General features: G+C 41.2%; 2 protein-coding genes across 2 annotated transcripts in view; one reads left to right on the forward strand and one right to left on the reverse strand.

The window, feature by feature from the left end:
• Window positions 1-3,351: 3,351 nt before the first annotated feature.
• Window positions 3,352-6,160, reverse strand: tomm5 (translocase of outer mitochondrial membrane 5 homolog (yeast)). The gene is made up of 2 exons (XM_006629913.3): window positions 5,952-6,160; window positions 3,352-4,005 (listed from the first exon to the last, which is right to left on the reverse strand). The coding sequence occupies exons 1-2, from the start codon at window positions 6,070-6,072 to the stop codon at window positions 3,971-3,973; spliced, it is 156 nt and encodes a 51-aa protein (XP_006629976.1). The 5' UTR covers window positions 6,073-6,160; the 3' UTR covers window positions 3,352-3,970.
• Window positions 6,161-11,013: 4,853 nt separating this feature from the next.
• Window positions 11,014-20,881, forward strand: part of LOC102695458 (FERM and PDZ domain-containing protein 1) — a 56,344-nt gene continuing 46,476 nt past the window's right edge. Inside the window, exon 1 of the mRNA XM_015345946.2 lies at window positions 11,014-11,373. The gene's annotated coding sequence lies outside the window, so the exon portion shown is untranslated. The remainder of the gene's footprint in view (window positions 11,374-20,881) is intronic.

Here is a 20,881-nt window from a genome sequence, read left to right on the forward strand (position 1 = left end):
GTTCTTAACCTGAGGGTCGCGCAATAGGCAACGCACAGAATTAACCAAAGGTTAACGCACACACTAGGGCGGTAAACGGGACACGTACGCATTTTCAGGATGGTTAAACATCAAAGGACAATAAAAGAGGTTCACAATTAACTATTCCAGTATATACACCAACAAATAGTTTAGACTATTTTCATTAGCAGTGGTCACTCTGCGAGCCCATAGACCATCTCCCGGCTACAACTCCCAGCCTGCTCTGTTCTACATTAATTTCTTTTTTTTTCTTTTGCGCAAGATAGTCGTGATAAGCCTAGCAATGGAGCGTTTTTTAATAGGTGGCACTGGAAGAATGAAAGCTTAAGATAATGTGGAGAAACACACGAATGTGGAGAAACAGCAGAAAACTCCGAACAGGAAAAAAAAACGAAGAAAACGAGAAAATACGACGAAAGGTACCTAAAGGACGGATTTACACAGACAAGTGATGGAGAGGTTGCACGACTGCTATGTGTGGTTTGTGGAAAGGAAAGTCTCAAGCCCCTCCAAATTGCTATGCCACTTGCAGACCAGACACTCGACCTTGCAGTCTAAACCTGTTGAGTTTTTTTTTTGAACGAAAGCTACAGGAGCTAAGAGGCCAACAATCTAACCTCCAAAAGCCACCACTGTGAACCACAAGGCACTTCAGGCGTCTTTCGTCATAGCTAACTGGATTGCCAAAACTGGGAAGCCACACACGTTAGGTGAGACGTTTTTCTTACCGTGCGCTAAGGAAACGGTTTCAATCATGTGTGGGGAAAAGCGCTGCAGAGCAGCTAGCAGTGATACCAGAGTGAAATTATACCGTGTCTAACCGCACTGGGCGTATGGCAAGAGACGCGGAAGAGCAGGTGATCGCTAAGATCAAATCTAGTGTGTATTGTTCTTTACAACCTGGCGAGACCACTGATGTCTCCGGAGATGCACCAATGCTTGTTTACGCCAGATTTGTTGAAAAGGGGAGACATTAATGAGGATTTATTGTTAAGTCGTCCTCTTCCCGAGCGTGTCACTGGCGATCAACTTTTCGTTTTGTCCGTGGGCATGAAATTGACTGGAACACGTGTGTGGGAATCTGCTCAGACGGTGAACGAGTTATGACTGGCAAACACAGCGGGCTAGTCACGAAAGTACAGGTCATTGCTCCGTCCGCTTTGTATGATTCATAGACAAGCCCCCCGAGCTCAAACAAGTAATGGATGAAGCTGTACGTACTGTAAATCCCATCAAGGTCAGTGCAACAAGCGCACGATTTTTAAAGATTATTCCAGAAATTAAGCATAGGATGACTGGAGAGGCAGCCTTTTGCTACTACGCATCCAAACTGTGGAATAGTTGAATATTTCCTAAAAACATTAGAGAGGCTGGCTCTGTGGATATTTTTAAACGGCAGCTCAAAACATATTTTTTTTACTCTTGCTTTTACTTGATTTTTCTTGTATAATTTCAGGGCTATTTGTACTGTTTGCACATGGTTCTCACATTTGTTATTGTTGCTTGTTTTAACTTAATATTTTGTAACAAGCACTTTGAGTTGCCAAAAATTGTATTGTATGCTATATCAATAAAAATATATATTTTTATGTGAGTAGGCTTACAGTTGATACAACATGACGATCCCCTGATCTACTCTAGGAAACATCAGTCGTGACTTGAAGGCAGTGTGCACCAAGTAAATCTCATCTCACCCATTCCTTGGGGTTCCATCAGAGTTCACATCCACAGGTAGTTTGATCCAGACACACATAACAGCTAGAGAGTAATAACTTCCCTTTATAATAATAATTGCTTACTTTATATAGCACTTTTCTGGACACTCCACTCAAAGCGCTTTCCAGGTAATGGGGATCCCCTCCACCACCACCAATGTGCAGCCCCACCTGGATGATGCAACGGCAGCCATAGTGCACCAGTATACTCACTACACATCAGCTATCAGTGGGGAGGAGGACAGAGTGATGAAGCCAATTCATAGATGGGGATTATTAAGAGGCCATGATTAGTAAGGGCCAATGGGAAATTTGGCCAGGATGCCAGGGTTACACCCCTACTCTTTTCGAGAAACACCCTGGGATTTTTAATGACCACAGAGAGTCAGGATCTAGGTTTTATGTCCGAAGGCAACACCTTTTTACAGTATAGTGTCCCCGTCACTATAATGGGGCATTAGGACCCACACAGACCACAGGGTGAACGCCCCCTGCTGGCCCCACTAACACCTGGATTTCAAGAGCCATTGTTCAGCACCTTTTTCTAAATCTCCAGCTTCTCATGAACAAGGAAAATCATTTTAAGACAATAAAGAGCTCAAATGAGGTAATTTAGGGCTCAGGGGGAAAGAAAAACCAGAAACCATCTGGAACTTCAAGACTGATTCCTCTGCTTGAGGAACACATGCTCAGGAATTACTCAGTGATTTTTAATTAAAACACATAATCCCTGTTCAATCATAACAGACCTAACTAATGGATACTGAGGGTTTTATACAGGTGGCTTTAGTCACCTCCAGTAGAAACACCAGTGCAATGTAATTAGATTAAGTAGTGGTTCCTAGGATTAGCTACAGTTAATCAGCTAAGAGGAACCATGACTCTACCAAAAGTTAAAAACCGAGGGGGCGGAGTGGTGGCTCTGTGGCTAAGGATCTGTGCCTGTGGCTGGAAGGTAACCAGTTCAGTTCCTGTGGCTGGCAGAGGAATCCTACTCTGTTGGGCCCTTGAGCAAGGCCCTTAAACCCAACTGCTCCAGGGGCGCTGTACAATGGCTGATCCTGTGCTCTGACCCCAAGCTTCTCTCTCCCTGTCTCTGTGTCTAATGGAGAACAAGCTGGGGTATGCGAAAAGATGAAATCCAATTGCAAGAAATTGTATAGGGCTAATAAAGTGATTATCTTCCTCTTAAGACCCTTGCAAGGATTGAAAACGGACAATCACCGCCGTTCCGCCGTTGTTTTAACTTGTGGAGTGTTATTGTATGAGATGTTTTCCTTTTGAGATGTGTTTTTTTCCGGAATAAAGTATATTTTATAAGAAAAAAAAAAATCTTCCTCTTAAGAGCAACTCCAGTCTTCTTAAAGTAGAAAAACATCTAATAATAATAATCAGAAGTGATTCTACACAGAGAATCACTGCAATTAAAGAGAAAGTTCAGTAGTACAAATACATTGATATTAAACTCCTCCGCATGTATTGAGAGGGTTTAGATTCTGTGTGTAAAAAATTATGTAATAACTGAGTATTAATAGTTACTTTCACATTTTGGGTGTATTTGTAATATTAAAGGTTGATTCTGAACTAAAGAATTACAACAAATGAACAGCAGCAATCGTAAGAACCATTTTTATTTTGACTTGTGGTGCAGTGAGTGGAATTTAAAATTGCTGCATCAGGCGAGGGCTGGAATCACGTCCCCTTCGCCGTCAGAATCGGCCGACACAAATACTCACACTACACTTCATGGGAATGGCGTTACGGTCAAATAACGCCACCGCGCAGGAGGTTTTAAAACAAACAAAAGCTATCCCAAAGAAAAGGATGCTGGATTCACCCCTCCTTAAAAAAAAAACCCAAATTAAAAAAAAAACTCATGCTGTTCTGTTATATTTCACTCGTACGCGAGATGGGGAAATATTTTTAAAGGGTTACACATCATTGGGTAATTGACCTGTATTAACAAGAATACATAAAATCAGCACACAAGTCCTGCAGTGTTGTGAGAGTTGCACAGTGTTGAGATCCATTCATACACATGATGGGTATCGCAGCCTTTAAACAATGAGGTGACGATAGAGGGCAGAACCAGATGTGTAGCCCAAGCCAAGGACTGAGCAGTCCTGGTGATCTCTGGCAGCATTGCCGACATGTTCCCGGTCCAGCAGAGGCTCCGCGCTGTTGTCTTGAGCTGCCGCAGGGAAAGACCTCCGCAGGCGGGAGAGCGAGACTCTTCAGATGCTATCCAGTTTCTTCAGGACGTAGGGCGCTGGGAAGGCAGAGGGGGATGGGTCAAGGCTAGCACTCGTTTGAAAAACATGGAAAGAGCTGAGGAAAGTTCCTCAGTGTGCAATTCAGAACTGAAACTCACATCATGAGAGTAATCGATTGCCGGCACCCTTCAACAGTCTTCTCACAGCCCACAACGACTGTCAGAAACTGCTGGAGCTACTTATCAGTGTATTGATAATTCCTTACACTTATATAGTGCTTGGCTGGAGACTCCACTCAAAGCGTTTTAAAGGTAATGGGGACCCCTCCACCACCACCAATGTGCAGCATCCACCTTTACTATCAATCGGTGAGATTCGCAAGTCGCAATAAAGCCCAATCCATCATTCAGAAAGACAGCCATCCCAGCCACAAGCTGTTCTCTCCCCTGCCCTCAGGGAATCGGTACCGCACTGTTAAAGCAAGGACCACTAGACTCTAGAACAGCTTCTATCCCACTGCAGTGCGCATCCTCAACAGCTAACTGCAGTACCTTAATACACATCTGCACTACGCAGTTTTTACATAGTCTACCATTTGTTTCTGGTCTCACTAGTACATATTTATTTATTTTTCCACAACATATTTATTGTTCCTATTGCCAACATTGCGTGGTGTGTTGTCTGTTCTACTGTGTATGTCCTGGCAGATCAGCGCGATTAAGAAATCCAATGTACATGCACATATGCCAATAAACTACTCTTGATGATGTGATGGCAGTCATAGTGCACCAACATACACTCACCACACATCAGCTATCAGTGGGGAGGAAAACAGAGTGATGAAGCCAGTTCACAGATGGGGACCATCAGGAAGCCATGATTGGTAAAGGCCAGGGGGAAATTTGGCCAGGACACTGGGGTTGTTACCCCCTACTCATTTCAAGAAACACCCTGGGATTTTTAATGACCACAGAAAGACAGGAGCTCTATTTTACATTTTATCCAAAGGAAAGCACCTTTTTTACAGTACAGTGTCCCCAACACTTCGATTGGGCATTAGGACCCACACAAACCACAGGGTGAGCTTGGTTTTACGTCTCCTCCAAAGAACAGTGACTTTGTTTTCAGCATATTGTCCCCATCACTATACTGCAGCATTAGGACCCACACAGATCGCAGGGTGAGCGCTCCCTACTGGCCCCACTAACACTTCTTCCAGCAGCAACCTCAGCCTTTCCAGGAATCTCCCATCCAGGAAGTACTGGCCAGGCCCACACCTGCTGAGCTTCAGTGGGCTGCCAATTGTGAGCTGCAGGGTGATATATTGGCCAAAAAACTACAACCACTGTTCACTGTCAAACAGTTAACCATTCTAATACGAAACACAAAAATGAGCTTCAACACCATGTGCCACTCTAAAGGCTGGAACAATCTAGTATTGCCAAAGACAATTTAAAATTTGTTAAAACAAGGTTTAATTGAAACCAATCATGTTTAAAGTTTTGCACTTCATTTGGGTGCACAAGACTGTAACAGATTAAGCTTTGAATAAAATCACTATAATATTTTAAACAGGAATGTTATCATAGCGTTATAGACCAGGTGTATGCAGAGATTTCCTAACAAGACACGCCAAGGGCTTTTAAACACTTCCCCCTACTGTCAGGACCTGGAATAAAATGAAGGCGAGAGCTAGTAGCTCTGTAGTTGTTTCCCTACACATAATACGACTACTCTAGAACATAGTTATTCTGGGAAATTAATTAGAATTTTTACCATATGTATCAATTCTTTTCACCTTGAAACGAGAAAAAAATGTTTTTGTTTTAAAGAAAGCGGCGTACTGAACACAAAACTCGCTCTCGTTAAAATATTCAGCAGTTCCGCCCCCGTATATCTCCATCATTTGCAGGATATCTTCTAAAGATGACCAGAAGTGAATGACAAGAACTAAGGCAAGGACACGATGCCTTGAAACCCGACGAGGAGCAATGATACTCACTGACTCTGAGCAACGCTACGTAGATCAGAAAATTCCTCACTGACGTGATCACGTCTTCCCTCATTTTCTTCTTCATCTCCTCGGGGTCCATTTTGGGACCCAGGCCTTCAATTTTAAACATTACGGAGCTTGCAATCAGGCTACACTTGACCACAGCAAACGCACGAATCCTGTCTTTCCGGCAAACGTGCTAGTTTGACCCTCGCCCTCTCTCTGACCTCATCGAGGTTAACACGTGATACGGTGTGCGAGGAAAGACAAACTGCACGGAACGAAACGAGGGCGAATCAGCGCTGTAGAGGAACTTTATGTACAGTGTTTGTGTTACTAATTGTGTTATTAGAATTCAATGCTGTTCATAATTATAGTTTTTATTTTTTATTGTAGGATTCCGATTGGCTTACTCATCCACTTTTTGGAGTCTCAAATAGCATCCTGAAAAAATTGAACAGTATTAGAGGGGAACTACTTCACATGTCGGTTTCTGTAATGCATTATATGTGGAATAGCTAAAGGTTTATTCTATGCAGAAAAGAGAAGAAAACAAACAAAACGTTTCGGCTGTGTTTTTTATACGTTTGCCCAGAAGACAAAGTTTCCCCAGAATTTTGATATCTTTTTCGTTTCCAGTATAGCACTAAACTAAACAATTTGAACTTAATATTTAAAAGGGAATTCTACAAATATATTATTAATAGGACAAAACAGTGGTTCCCCACAGTGCTGGAGCACTGGGGTCAAATCCAGATCTACTTGAAGTTTGTATGTTTGTCCCATGTTTGCGTGGGTTTCCTCCAACAGGGCAAAAATATACTATTAGGTCAATTAGCCTCTGTGAAAACTGACCCATGTGTGAGTGTATACATGTGTACTGTGTGATGATGTAGTGTCCTGTCCAGGAAGTATCCTGCCTAGTCCCCACTGTACAGGATCACTTTGTATACTGGCTTCAGTCAGAGGCATTAAAAAGCTGAAAAAAAAAAAACACAACCATTGTGTTTAATGTGTTGGAAACGCACCTGATATGACCTGTCCTTGCCAAACAGATCGACGAGATCTCTTCCACCGTGCCTGCTGGAGTGGAATACATTGGCACCAGGTCGGCGGACAGATCTGGTTTTGTCAGTCCACACTGAAACTGATATAGTGGGACCATGATACCCCTGGGGTGTCCATAAGAGCAAAAAGATAAGAGAAGAAAAAAAAATAAACTCGGGGACATGACACCACAAGCTTGGAAAAGCCATTACCTCCCAGTAACTGTCCTCTGCCTCCGCTCAGTCCTGACTGTGTGGTTGGTGGATGCTGAGAAACACGTTTCTGTTGATCCCAAGCTAACTGTTATCTGCTAGCGGCAACACACACACTCCTCTGGCAATTAGGAGCTTTGCTGAAAGGCCCTAATTAAGTTCATCAGCACTCTAGGGAAATGAGCTGTAACGTAAAACATTAAGGAAAAGAGCTTGTTCCCGCCTTTTCTGATGGGTTCGGTAAAACCCTAAAGCTGCAGTTCCAGTAACCGATGGCCATACGAGGATGAAAGGGAGGATTGCAGGGTATTGTTGATTGCTTTGCCCGTGCAAAAAATGGAGTTACCTTTGGTGCTAAAAAGCTCTGACAGTTCTCCTGTGTGTCCCACTGCAAAACAGGGGAGTAAAGTGCTCTTTGCTAGAATACCAGCAGCTATATCCTCCTGCAGTAAACAACCTGCAACCAGGTTGGTCAGTACCAACTGGTCAGTACCTGGATGGGAGACCTCCTGGGAAAGCTAGGGTTGCTGCTGGAAGAGGTGTTAGCGGGACCAGTAGGGAGCGCTCACCCTGCGATTGTCACGATATTAGCCCCCCCTCCTTAAGGGTGCTCCAGCCCTTTCACTCAAGACTTTATTCTATGCACCTGCTCCCTATTCCCAGCCCACCTTAAAAGCCAGGCGCTGACGCTCATCCGGGCTCTGCATCTGATTTCCATATCGTGCGAGTCCGGGACCTGGAAGCGCCTGGTCCCGTTAAGGTTTTAACCTCTGTTCCCCGTCCGCCGGTTCCGACCCGGCCTTCGTGTTTTTAATTCTTTGTTCTGCTGGATCTCCTGGTTTTGGACTTTCTCGTGTGTTTTGGATATTCCCTAAGGACTTCTCTTTTGGATTGTTCGCCTCGGCCACACCTCCCCCGTGCACCAGCGCACCTTGGACACGCCCCCTTGTCTTCAGCCCCGTTTTCCTGCATGACGTTTCCCTAGTGTTTCCCCACTCCGTCGGACTGTGTCGTCCGCATAGGGTCCGGAAAGAACTGTTCATTACAGCGATCTGTGTGGGTCCTAATGGCGCAGTATAGTGATGGGGACAATATGCTGAAAAAAAAGTCACTGTTCTTTGGATGAGACGTAAAACCGAGCTTCTGAGTCCCCGTGGTCATTAAAAATCCCAGGGCATTTCTCACAAAGAGGGAAACCATTTGATACTGTCTCTCAGCTGTCAACAATGTGTTGAATTGTACAGAATGCTTTCCATTCCAAAGGATCCCAGAGTGGCCTTTGGTTTCCTCCTTAATTTTCGGACTGTGTGCCCTTCCTGACTCTCCAGAGTGAAATCCAGCAGGGATGGGTCTTGCCTGCTGGAAAGGAAGAAATCTTCTTTTCTGTTTTCAGACTCAGCGGGAAATGCATACCATGACCTCCAGAAGTGGGCTATGTGCCTGATTTGCACTCCTGTTCCCCATGCTGCGGTGCTGTGTTTTGTTTTTACAAAACTCAAGTTACCTACATGTTTGGATGTGCACAGAAACATTTTCAGACCCTTCTGGCTTCACAGACCGATTCTCAACTAATCCAGATCGGACATATGCCAGGTGACCTTTCAATCAAAAGTCTTGAACCTTACATTGCAAATCCGGGGTAGTGATCCACACCTTAACAAAATAATTGCTAGTTTCAGCTGCAAGGGCCGATGAAGGTTGAGAGAAGGTACTATTTGTTAATATGAGCTTTAAAACCAAAACAGGAGAAAGAGATAGGAGGACTTCAATCCTGTCCAGACTGACGCAAAAACGCAAGCAACTCGGGAAATCATGGAAAAACAATTATCTAACCATCTTGTATTTCTGCTTCAGCTCACGTTCTGGGGAGATTCAAGTTCAGGTGACCTTGAGTTGGCTGAACAGGAAAACAAGACATCAGCGATCCGCTTCTCGGGAGTTTTGTGAGCTCAGGTTTCAATCAATTACAGATTGTTTAAATTTATTTTAAAGAGCACCTTTTGGTGGTGAGCATTTCACACAATGTGCTACAATAAAAGCACAGTCTGAACAGTAACACAGAAGAAAAATACAGTACAAACATGTATTGGTGTACTGATGTAACGTCACATACTTGTGGTAATTTGCAGCAGACTACAAATTCGTTTATATGGAACAACATTTGAAAATGCTAGCATTTTCACAATGCTTTTACACTGAAAAGGAGAGAAAAATGAACACATCGTATATCATGAATGATAAGACAACATTAATGATGCAAAAGAGACTGAGGTCCAGTACCCACAATGTTATAACAATGTAAATGTGAAGGGAGAGTGTTCAGTTTATTTTTAGGAAAGGACAGCCTCCTCTATCAGGTCCTCTTTAGGAAGATCCAGAACAAGACTGCACTGTTTCAGCAGAGGACAGAGGTAGTCAGTACTGGGGTTGTGGAAGGGTAAAAAAATAGGAGGAGACACAAGACTGTGATTCAAAACTCAGTGGGAAGCAGTAGTACAGGGGCCAAAAGTGGAGCTATATGCAGCACAACACAACCTTATTAGGAGGTCTCAACCCTCCTGAAAAGCACAGTTCTGTAGATATCGTTGTAAAAGCCCCAAGCTGTCTACCAGCATGGGTAGCTAGCCATGTTGGATGAAAATGTCATAACCTGTAGCTTTGATATCTTAGTCCAATTACGCACACACGCTTGTCAAGAACATGGGCGCTTGCAAAGCGTTTTGGAACAGGTAAATTCGTAACCATAAAGTGAACATATACCTTCAGGTCATTGAGCGTGAAAGATTAAATTATAGCGTTATCGTGAGAAACAATTCGAGTTCTTGTAATCATCTCGAAAACTGGTTTAGTAGGCAGGGAGTACATTTTAGAAAATACTATTTTAATAACAAGTACAACTGTAAACGAGTTTAGCGTATGCGTATATTAGTACATAAAATTGATATGTAAACATTTGTAAAAAATATTTTACCACTCTCCTCTGAGGAAAATGTTTTTTTCTGAAAGGTAACCACACTTTTCTGCCTCTCAACTATGAAAATATTGCATTAGTTAAAAATTGGAAAGAAGATACTTTGTGATACCAGACGTTACAGTATTTAAATTGATTTAATTTTGAAATCATTTAAAAATATATAGTACTGATGTAGTAACGACGTTCACAACTGGTTTATTCAAAGTAAGAAAAAAGTATTTTGTGGAACTGGGTAAGCAAACCCCGCTGAGAAATTAGGAGTAAAAATTGGATTTCGTTACTTTCCCAACTGGAGCCATCATCAGTAACAAAAATACAAACCGATTCTTCCTTGCATATAACTGTAATTTATCTGGTCGAAAGGCTTTAAAAACAAGCCCAAGCAACACCAATAGCAAGAATAACGATATTCGTACATTTTAGAGTGTAGTATTAATAACGGGAGTGTAACTAATAATCATTCTAATACCAATAAACTATACTGCCCCCAATTCGGTTGCTTCTTTGGCAGAATAGAACTAGTTGAAAATTGTGGATGTCCAGGGAGACCAGGAGATGGCGAACTGCCCCCACGCAAAACTACGAAATACAGCCAGGGCATAGATGATCGTCTATCCGAAACTCAAATTGACCCAGGTTTGTTTGCTCGTATAAAACTCCAAAACGCGCTCTTACTTTGCTTCTAAATGACACGCCGTATCCTAAGGTATATTTCAACTTAAAACACGGTCTGTTCTTCGTTCCCTGGCTGAACCCAGTTGAAGCGTCTGTTGCCATTGCTGCGCAGTATACAAGGATAACCTTGGCATATCTGCCAGTCAGTCAGCAATACGCGAAAGAGGTCTCCTGAGAGATGCGTCAGTATCGCAGATTTATAACTAACCATTACTGTGGTGCTCGCTGCAAAGTTTATTACGACCGATTGCAAAGGAGTTGTCGTGCCTTTTGGATGAATCTGAGCTGTAATCTTATGGTGGTCTCGCTTGCTCACAGCTCGGATTTATGGCACGTTTTGAAAGGGAGAGAGAGAACAATGAGTGACTGACCCGAGGAGATTAGAGAGAGAGGAGAGCCGCTAAGAGCCGTGCATTAGACAGCATCCAAACCCTTCCTCACTCACCCGGCTACTACAGACAGGCAATCCGTCTCCCTTCAGCACAGGGGCAGATAGATAGATCCAGCGCTCCGCACACATGAGGTGAGTCGCTCGTTTTTTTTATTATCCAGATCCAATTGGTAAGTTTTCCCTGATTGTAACGGCCGTAACATCTTTGAACTGCAAATAAAATTAAGGACTTGAGCAGTCAGATATTTAAATCGGATTAACAAGGGAGGAGAGAGCCCAACAACGATACAAACCTCTCCGGTTCGCCAGCGTGGTTGGTTTTCAGCTACCGTATCAGCCAAATTAATTTGTTCTTATTTGAGATATACTTTTTTAGCTGTCGTACTTCACAATAATTGCGAGTATAGTTTTCTAAAACAAAATCCATTCTTTTTAACAGTTGAGGAGAAACTGAATTGCCGAGAAATATCCTTGTATACAGGAATAAAACAGAATTTGTCTTGTTATAAATGCAATGAAATACATGTCTCTTATCGATAAGCCTACAGATGAGTGCGTTTTTGCGGTGCTTCAAATGGAAAGAATACCGCAGAGTCTACATACTATCATTAATTATTTATACTTAACAATGATTCGTAGTTAAAATATAAGAACGATGCTTACTGCTGAATTTCTGCATTGGCGCTACATTCCTATCTCATTTTTAATCTTTTTAAACAACAAACGACGAATGCACAAGTTATAATTCAAATAAGCTTTCTAACAGATTCTCGGGCTATGAAGAAGTTATGTCCTGGCCACGTGATTCTGTGGGGCAGTTGCCGGCCTGTCATGTGTTTCTATGGATCAGCAGTGAGTGGTTCTCTGTACACAACAAGGCATTGTGAATCCTTCTCTCCTCTGCACGGATCCTAAAGAAGGGGGATGCCTGGTGTCTGTAAACACTGCGCTGACTTAGACTGATCTTGTCCTGACAGAAGTTAAATCATCAGCTGGTCCTCCTGTCGTGTGGTAATAAAGTATTTACAACCGCCATGTGGTAATCCCTCACTAGTTTACAGACATCAACAGGAACAGGCATTTACACAGGCAATTTGAGGACTTCTTATCCCAGACCAACCCATCCGAATGCTTTTAGAAGCTGATGGGGCTCAAAACTACTACAAGTAAATAGTAATAGACTCTATTAGTGTCCAATGCTAAAGCAGATTCAATGTACATACGTGTACTACAAAATAATACAATAATTCTATAATAATACAATAAATGCAATGCTGTATATATGGGGGATATCCAGCTCTGGTTCTGGGGAGCCCCAGTCCAGCATGTTTTGCTAGTCAACAATAAAACCCCAGTTTCTAAATCCAGGGAACTATTCCGCTGTGATCAGTTACACAGGCAGTTTGTTAAATTCAATAATTTAAGACTAAAATAAGTACTCTTCAGCCATCAGGGAACAGAGATCAGATGTTGTTTACAGTGTTGTGAAAGTGTCCTCTCCTAGCCTGATGCAGAGATTGGATTCTTGTTGTTTAGTGCATGCTTTATATCCAAACCCGGTCTTACTAATGTCCAAAAGCCCAGCTGTGCAGATCGTAACCAGAAATAATATGCATGAGTGTGTACCTTCTCTTTTAGGCTTCCTCTCACAATAAAATTCAAAATTCTCCTGCCTCACAATAAAATTCAAAATACTTCTGCTCACCTTTAAAGGCTTAAATTGTTCGGCTACATAATACATCAGTAAACCACTGTCTTCTTGTACAACTACTGTGCACGTCTTTTGCACTATTTGAATTCTGGCATTGTATCGGTTTCCAAAAGTAAGCTCGAGCCTTGAGAGACCTTGCTTTCTGATCTCTTGCTCCAGGGCTGAGGAATGATCTGTCAGCCCATGTTAGATCTTACAAGTCAGACTGCACTTTTTAAATCCTTCAATAATTTGCTTTTGCATTCTAGCTTTTAGTTCAGTTTGATTGTATTATATTAAAATGTATTTTAATGTGTCACAGCAATTTTTTCTTTTGCTGCGTTTTACTCTAAAACAAAAAAAACATCTTGCAACCTGCTATATAAAATAAAGATTATAAGTAGTTAGCATTTCATTAATTCAATAAGGACGACAGTACTTCTGTCTGTTTGTACGTATGCGGAGCTGTTTCTGTACAATTGTTTATAGAAAATTGGATTTGGACATTTTCTTTGCAGTGAAAGTGAAGATAGCAGTACAGTATATTTTGCAAAAGAGAAATGCTAATTTAATGAACCTTTTACATTTGAAAGAAGATTTGAGAAATTGCCTTAAGCACAGTGTTCAGCTGTTGCAGGCTTAACCTTTTTTTTACTGACCCTGTCTTTGACAGTCACTTAAACCTTTTTATATTGTCCTTCTGGGCTATTGCATTAAGCCTGGAAACTCAACTCATTCCCAAGAGAGGCTGAAACAGATTCTGACCGAAAAACCCACACATTAAATATCACAGTGATTTGCTCTTCACTTTTGAGTTGGTGCTTTGTTCTCCTGACAGAGGCCGAAGGAGAAGGGTCAACATGAAAGGCAAAAGCTGCTCTTCTTTACTTGTGCTTCCACCATAATTCTATTTCAGAACATTTCAGGGACTACTGTATATTAATTCTCAGATGTTTTTTGTAAAGTATATGGATTTGTGAGAGGTGTATATCCTCATTTCTATATACATGGACAGACTGGTAAAAAGCCATATTTATATACTTGGAGGCCTGAGCTGTAATCTTGAAAGGACACCACTTACAGTAGGTCGACTCAACCAAGTGAAGATTTTGTCTGTGTGTTTTGGTCACATGAAAGGCTCTGGCCTTGATTGAGCCTCTTCTGATGTGCTATTTCAGAAGCAACAGGACAAATGTAGGACTGCCGATGTCAAGATAAGGCAGCACACATCGTGTGAGAACACATGTATATTGTGTGGGAACAGGAAGTTCAGAAACGTCCTTCATACTCATTTATTTATTCTTCTTTTTGTGTTGCAGTCGATTTTGCCTTCCCAGTGAGAGTTCCTGTCAGTTTCTCCGAATTTCTCAAGTGCCCTCAATGTCAGAGCCTGACTAAGTGGCTCATCAGGTCTCATTCAATGTACTGTTGTTTATGGTTCTGAATGGGCAGGGTTAGGGATTGTGGTTTGGAAGTCACAAAGAGCACCTGGCCAACGTTGGGGTCCTAACAGCAAACAAGGGGTAAATCAATCAGTTGTGTTCAATCAGTGAAGCCATTCTCTCCTTGGGTCAGGTGGTTTCAGCCTTGTTAGCTCAGCAACAGGTGTCAGTAATGGATGACATCAGCTTCACCGAACTCTCACACATCCAGTCAGTGCAACAGGATGGGACGAAACACGGCCACAGCAACTTGAGAGAAGCTGTTACCTTGCAGTTCTTCAGTGTAGCTCATGTCCCCTTGATGTTTTTATAACCTTATCCCTCCTAACCTTGAATTGCATCAGAGGAGGCACCTTAGAGGAGTGTGTTGTGAAGAGAGAAGGAAACCGGGTCTGTGCTGTCCTGCAGGACAGGGCTGTTTTGTACTTGATAACACAGTTCAGCATCGTTAGCATCAGCCTGCTGTATTAGCTTCTTGTTTCAGGCCTATGGGCTGTGTTACACAGGCTATCTGGTGAGGAAGAGTAACTCTATGGCACTGTCTGATCAGTGCACAGCAGCCCTTGTGGATGGGACTGTCAGAGATTGGGGTTGTATGTAAAATGCACCATTGCTTCAGAAATTGGTCTTGCTTGAAAGAGATTTACAGCAGAAAAAAAAAAGACGAGAGGCATGCGTGCTTCACCATGATCTGAGACGAGCATCAGAGAATCATGGCACTCAGAACAAGGGTGGTACCATTCTTTATTGCCAGGCAGTGAACAGATTTGCCTGTGCACACATAGCACATGAACAACACAACATTAACAGATGAGTTAAGTAGAGTTTATTGCCATTTGTACAAGTACATTGAAATTCTTATTTGCCCCGATCTCTCAGAACCTGCACAGTACAGCAGAAGACACAGTATGACAGACAACCCCACACATTGCAGCCAGTACATTACAGAACAGTACAGAAGATCTTGTAGCAGCATAGGCAAGCCACCAGGTATCCATAAAACACTTTGTCAAGAGTTCAGTGAGTGCTCTTTGGTTGTCATGAGGCAGGAAGGTTTTAAAAGATGACAGCAGCATATGTGTCAGTCTCTGAGGTTTGCTCAATTGAATGCTGTGAGCCTGACAGTGGATAAACAACTGTGAGACTGCCAGTTTGCATTGTGGCTGTGGGCTGCAAATGGGAAAGTGAAAATATACAATCAATTCTTCAAACGTTCATGTCAAGGTAAATGCGCAACGATGTGAGCAAGCAGCAGGTGCTTATACAAACTGTCTGTAACCAATAGGTCACAACCTATTTTCGTACCTATACTATAGCTGCAAACATGCTGTTAAAAATAATCTGTGATGGTGTTCAATGCATACAATAGATACTTTGATGTTTTGTTATTTGTTATACATGCATTTTATGTATATACACATACATAAACATTATATTTTAAAAGGTGGATATTGGAAAGACTTGGAGCAAATCTTCTGTTATAGGCCTAGTTGTCTGGATTTGTGATATCTGAAGGCTTCATGACACAGAACCTTAATGACGCAAAACAATTTCAAATACAAACGACACAATTGTTGCCTGTTCTTCCAAAGCCAGACCCCTTGAGGTTTATTCTCCTTATTGTTCTTACTGGCAATTTGTAAAACGTACTGTACAAAGAGGTTTATGGTTTGCTGCATGAGCTTTTCATACGTAGTTTTAGAAATTTAGGATTTTTGAGGGAATAGTTTATCAGAAACTTAATCTTGAGAATTTGCTTCAAAGAGTCTGTTTTTGGGACATGTACTAATTATGCTGTAACTGTCCATCATTTGGTGTATTGTAATTTTCACTTTTTCTGTAGCCTCACAGTCTGAAATAAAAAAAAAATGTAGTTACATAGCACCCACAATCAGAATTAAATCCTTTCTGGGCCAGAATTATTCAAAAAATAAGTTTGAAGAAAACCGCAGACTGAATGTTACTTTGTGTTTAAAGTGAAGAATAAACACACCAGAAAGCCCCAAAGACTGTTTCTGGACTAGTGATGCCCTTCATGTGGAGTGCAAATCATTGACTGTATAATTAAGAAATCTGAACAGGATTTTACAAACGAACCACAGTATAGTGTGTAGTGGGTTTTTTCTGCCTGTTCTCCACAATGTTAGAATGTTAGTATTTAGACTTTAATATCAGATTCTGCTTAACCAAAACAAAGATGTACAGTACCATTTTACTACTCTGCTGAATCTGTGTAGAATCAAAGAATCATTTGGCTGCTTCTGTTCACGGCTTCATGAACCAATATCCATATACTATATATGTATTTGTTAAATTGTTCTTTCCAGTCTGGCTTGAATCCTCTATTTTTTGGAACTTGCCTAGGTTGTACTGTATAAGCAATGCCATATTCAGTACGATATAATAACTGTAAATTAATAGCAGTGAATGTAAATGAATAGCAATGAAAATTAGTTCAAAATTACAATTAAAAATAGGATCATTCGAGTTGAGCTATTCCTTGTTTTCTAGTTTTTTGTACTGATTTGCCCATCATCAGAATGCTTAGTCAGAATTCTTAAGCATTTATGTTTATATCAGTATTGCTACAGTTATTTCCAAATGTTTATACTGTATTACAAATCATTTGTAAGCATGACCTAAATCTAGGTGCTGATGTGGAGTAAACCACAACATGTTATCCACATTTCTAATATCAACATACAGTACATAAAAGCATATTGCATTGGTATTTGTTTTCTAAAATTATATTTTGAAAAAATGTGCAGAGGTTTGTTCATGGCTGCAAACTAGTGTGCACATCATTTTTTAAATTTCTATGAGCTTATCATGGATATTTGCTGCTAGTAAGAGATATTTGCCAGTTTTTTTAACTGTGTCATTATTTATGTACACTTTTCTTTGCAAACAGAAATTTGAAATAAATTAGAAGCTCAATAAGTGGAAATTGTGTTCTAAGAGAGGGAAAAAGCACAGTTTGTAAATGTATAGGCTTCTACAACACACTGGACAGCTGGAGGCAGCTTATTCTGATTTGATTAACAGAGCCTCAATTATCTGAGAAAGTGGTGCTCCTGCATTTTAATTGTTCGACTTTATGATTTCCTGAACTGTTAATCATAGACAAAAAAAAAGAGTTAACCGGATTAAGGCCTGTGTCTTAACCTCCGGTTTAATGCAGAGCAAAAACATTGCCTCAGTCAAACCTAGCAGAATCAAACCTAAATATGTCCAGACATACTGTAAACTAGAGGGGTTTCAACTGAAATCACAAACTCCACTTGGTTTTTTTCTTTTCAACTTTTAAAACCACTAGGAAACATCCTCTTGTCATCCATAGTGATCCTTTGTTTTATCCATGAATCCATTTTCTAAGGGCTTTACGGAATTCAGAGTCGCAGGGCAGCTAGAGCTTCTCCCAGAAATTAACGAGCGCAAGGCAGGATACACCCTGGATGGGACGCCAGTCCATTGCAGGGCTGACAGACACAGACACACACACACCAGAAGCCAATTGACCTACCAGTATGTTGGAGTGTGGAAGAAAACCTGTGCCTTCTGTTTATCAGAAAAGCCGTGCCTTCTGTTTATCTGTTTGCTAATGTAATTTTGTGCACAGTTTTCTGGATTTTTTAGGAATTTCATATAAATAAACATAGAGCTGTATCTACAGTTAGATCATGAAAATAAGTCTTGCTGATCAAAAAGGTTAACTATATTCAAAACTAATACACAAATCAATGATTGCAGTAAAAATACTTTAAATGCATCCTTGTACTTATTGTACCAGTAAGTCTGTTTAAGGTGATGCCAGAGTATAAGTAAAAAAACACATAAACACTTTGGCTTTTTAAATCAGAGAGTATTTGGACGTTTGACTGTTTTTTAAAAACAGCTTTCTAATTGCTAAGTCATTCTTTTAGTCGTTTTTGATAGCTACAAACATGGGATAGAGCTGTCAAGGTGATGTTTGCCATGTACTGTAAGCAGGCTGGATTTGGAGAGACTTTGCTAGTGGAAAAAAGGGAAAATTTCACACATCTCCTTCAGGTGTGTTGATCTGCGGATCTGCAACAGAAACGATTCAGATGAAGTGCGTGGTATCCACTGCAGCTCAGTTTCCGGTGACACAGGTGTAAGGGAAAACAATCTGGTGTTCAAAAACAATTCCTAAATCTTGTTCCCCCAACAGCAAGATCCTAGGAATTTCCCTGCTAGCAAGACTGAATGAATGCTTTAGTCAGATTTGCAGATTTGTTTTCTGCACTTACTGTACACTTGCTGCTAGGCTTGTCAACCTTTGCTTGCAGACTAATAATATCATCAGCAATGTCTAGTTTACTTGCTGTCTGCTCAGACTATGCTGGTGTTTGTTTTGCACATACTGAATTGTACTCAGTGATCTCCCCAAAAGGCAACAAGGAGAAAATACACCACTTGCATCCATCTACGATTATTCTCCTGTAAATCTCTTAACATTCTGTAACATTCTATCAGGAAGAGTGGTGGTGTCTTGGATTCAAAGTTCTGTCCTTCAGTACAGCCAAAAACAGGAAAGAATATTGTGTAGCCATCTGTTAGGCTGTGCTGAGCCAGATTAAAAGCTTGCCTTGTTGTTCCGTGAGGTGGGCTTACAACCAGCCAAGCTGGGCTGAATGGATCCCTCTCATTTGCAGCCTCACTGATGGTAAAGGAGGAGTATTTGGAGAAATCATGATAAATTGGGGAGACATGTGGAAAACCCTTCTGCAAAATCTGGGAAACCCCGATTGAAACAGAGTGAAAGCATAGCACAGATAAGAAAAGGACATAGAAATTAATTGCATAGATTTACTGGCACTGGCATCCTGTCCAGGGTGTATCCTGCCTTGTGGTCCTCCACTTACTGAGGACTGGAGACCCATTCAGTAAGTAATCAGCCATGTCCACTCCCTGTCTCCATCTCTTCTTCTTTCTCTCTTCTGCCTGTATGCATTTTCTGTAAGGACATCAGTGTGCCAATTAATGCGGTTTTATCCTTCAGTATAATGTTCACTTTAAAAGCACTTTTCTCTCTCACCGGGTGGGTAATTTAGAAGGTAACTGTGGAAATGCGGAGAATTAAACATTTGATTAAACGTAAGCTGAATGTGAGGGCCTCATCAAGGTTCGGTGTAACTGTCTTCAGATAAGTAAGTAATAATTAAAACAGTTTCTTCTGATTTACAAAACAGGTTTTGATTTTTCGTTCAGTAATTGGAGATATTCTTTAATTAAGAAGGATGTGCAATTTTGCACAAGGTGTCAGATTCTGCTTTGACTTTGCTTCATGGTAGGGGGAGATAATTTAACACCAGCAGGCAGGAGTGGATATACAGTATGGCACCTAGGTTAAGATCATACCTGCTCTCTTCAAGGCTCTATGATTTTAGGTGAGAGCCCTCTGCTGGCAGAGAAAGTGCGAGGACCATATTCAGTTTCTAGTGAAGATAGCCTCCAATTCTGAGCAGCTAAACTGGTTGTGTGGTGCTTTTAATATTAGCACAGAGGGCTACTGGGGACTAGACAGAAACCCCAGACCGACAGTTATCAAGCTGAGTTGACTTCAGGAGATGGAAGAGTTGAACTGTCTCCTCTTTCCTGTCTTACATTTTGTTCAGAAACTGATGCAGCTCTCAGCTTCTGCGGGCACATATGTGTTTTGGAATCATGCTCGCAAAAAGCTTTTTCTGTTTTTTTTGTAAATGTAGTATTGTTAGCATGGAGTACCTTTTCTCTAAATAAAATGAGTTTGACCTTTGAGGTAACATGATTTCCTCTGCCCAGGTTGATGTTTATGAGGAACACTAAGACCATCTCCTTGGAACGGTTTGGTAGTCATATTATGTGAGGGAGACCCTAGCTCAACTGCAAATCCTCTCTTTGGAAACTCTTAATGCAAGTGTAACCAGCAAGAAATCCTTTAATTGGCTTTGTGCATTTGTACTGGAGCCACAGGCTTAGCAAGAGCTGGGTAAAGGTTTCTCAACCTACCAGTCTACATTTCTGCAAATGTCTATCTGTTTTATAATCCAGATTTAATGTTGTAGAGGTATTGGCAGGAAGAGGCAAGGCTTCCCTTATATGTGTGTGTATTCAAAGGGTCCAGCGTACTTCTTGAAAACACATAAACATAAGGATTTGGCATTAAACTATTTTATTATGAACATTCAGTTCTGGCTCCTCTGGGTGGGAACTAATAGAAAACAAGGATGGGATGCTTGTTCCATACACCCACAACCCTTTGGATAAAAAAGTGCCTTATTTTCTCCCTCTATAGATAATTTTTATAAGAATGTGATTGTTAAGATAATTCAAGGTATTTTTCTAAGCCCTATGTTCTAGCAAACATTGAAATACAGTATGTAATGCACAATGACCCTGTTTTGTAACGAAAATGTATACTCAATGTGAAGGGTGTTCAGGGATATACTGTAGGCAATTTTTATGTTCACAGTTTACTCACAGGCTATGACTGGCCTTTGACTGA

Source organism: Lepisosteus oculatus, chromosome 1 (assembly GCF_040954835.1).
Source record: "Lepisosteus oculatus isolate fLepOcu1 chromosome 1, fLepOcu1.hap2, whole genome shotgun sequence".
Classification (NCBI taxonomy): domain Eukaryota; kingdom Metazoa; phylum Chordata; class Actinopteri; order Semionotiformes; family Lepisosteidae; genus Lepisosteus; species Lepisosteus oculatus.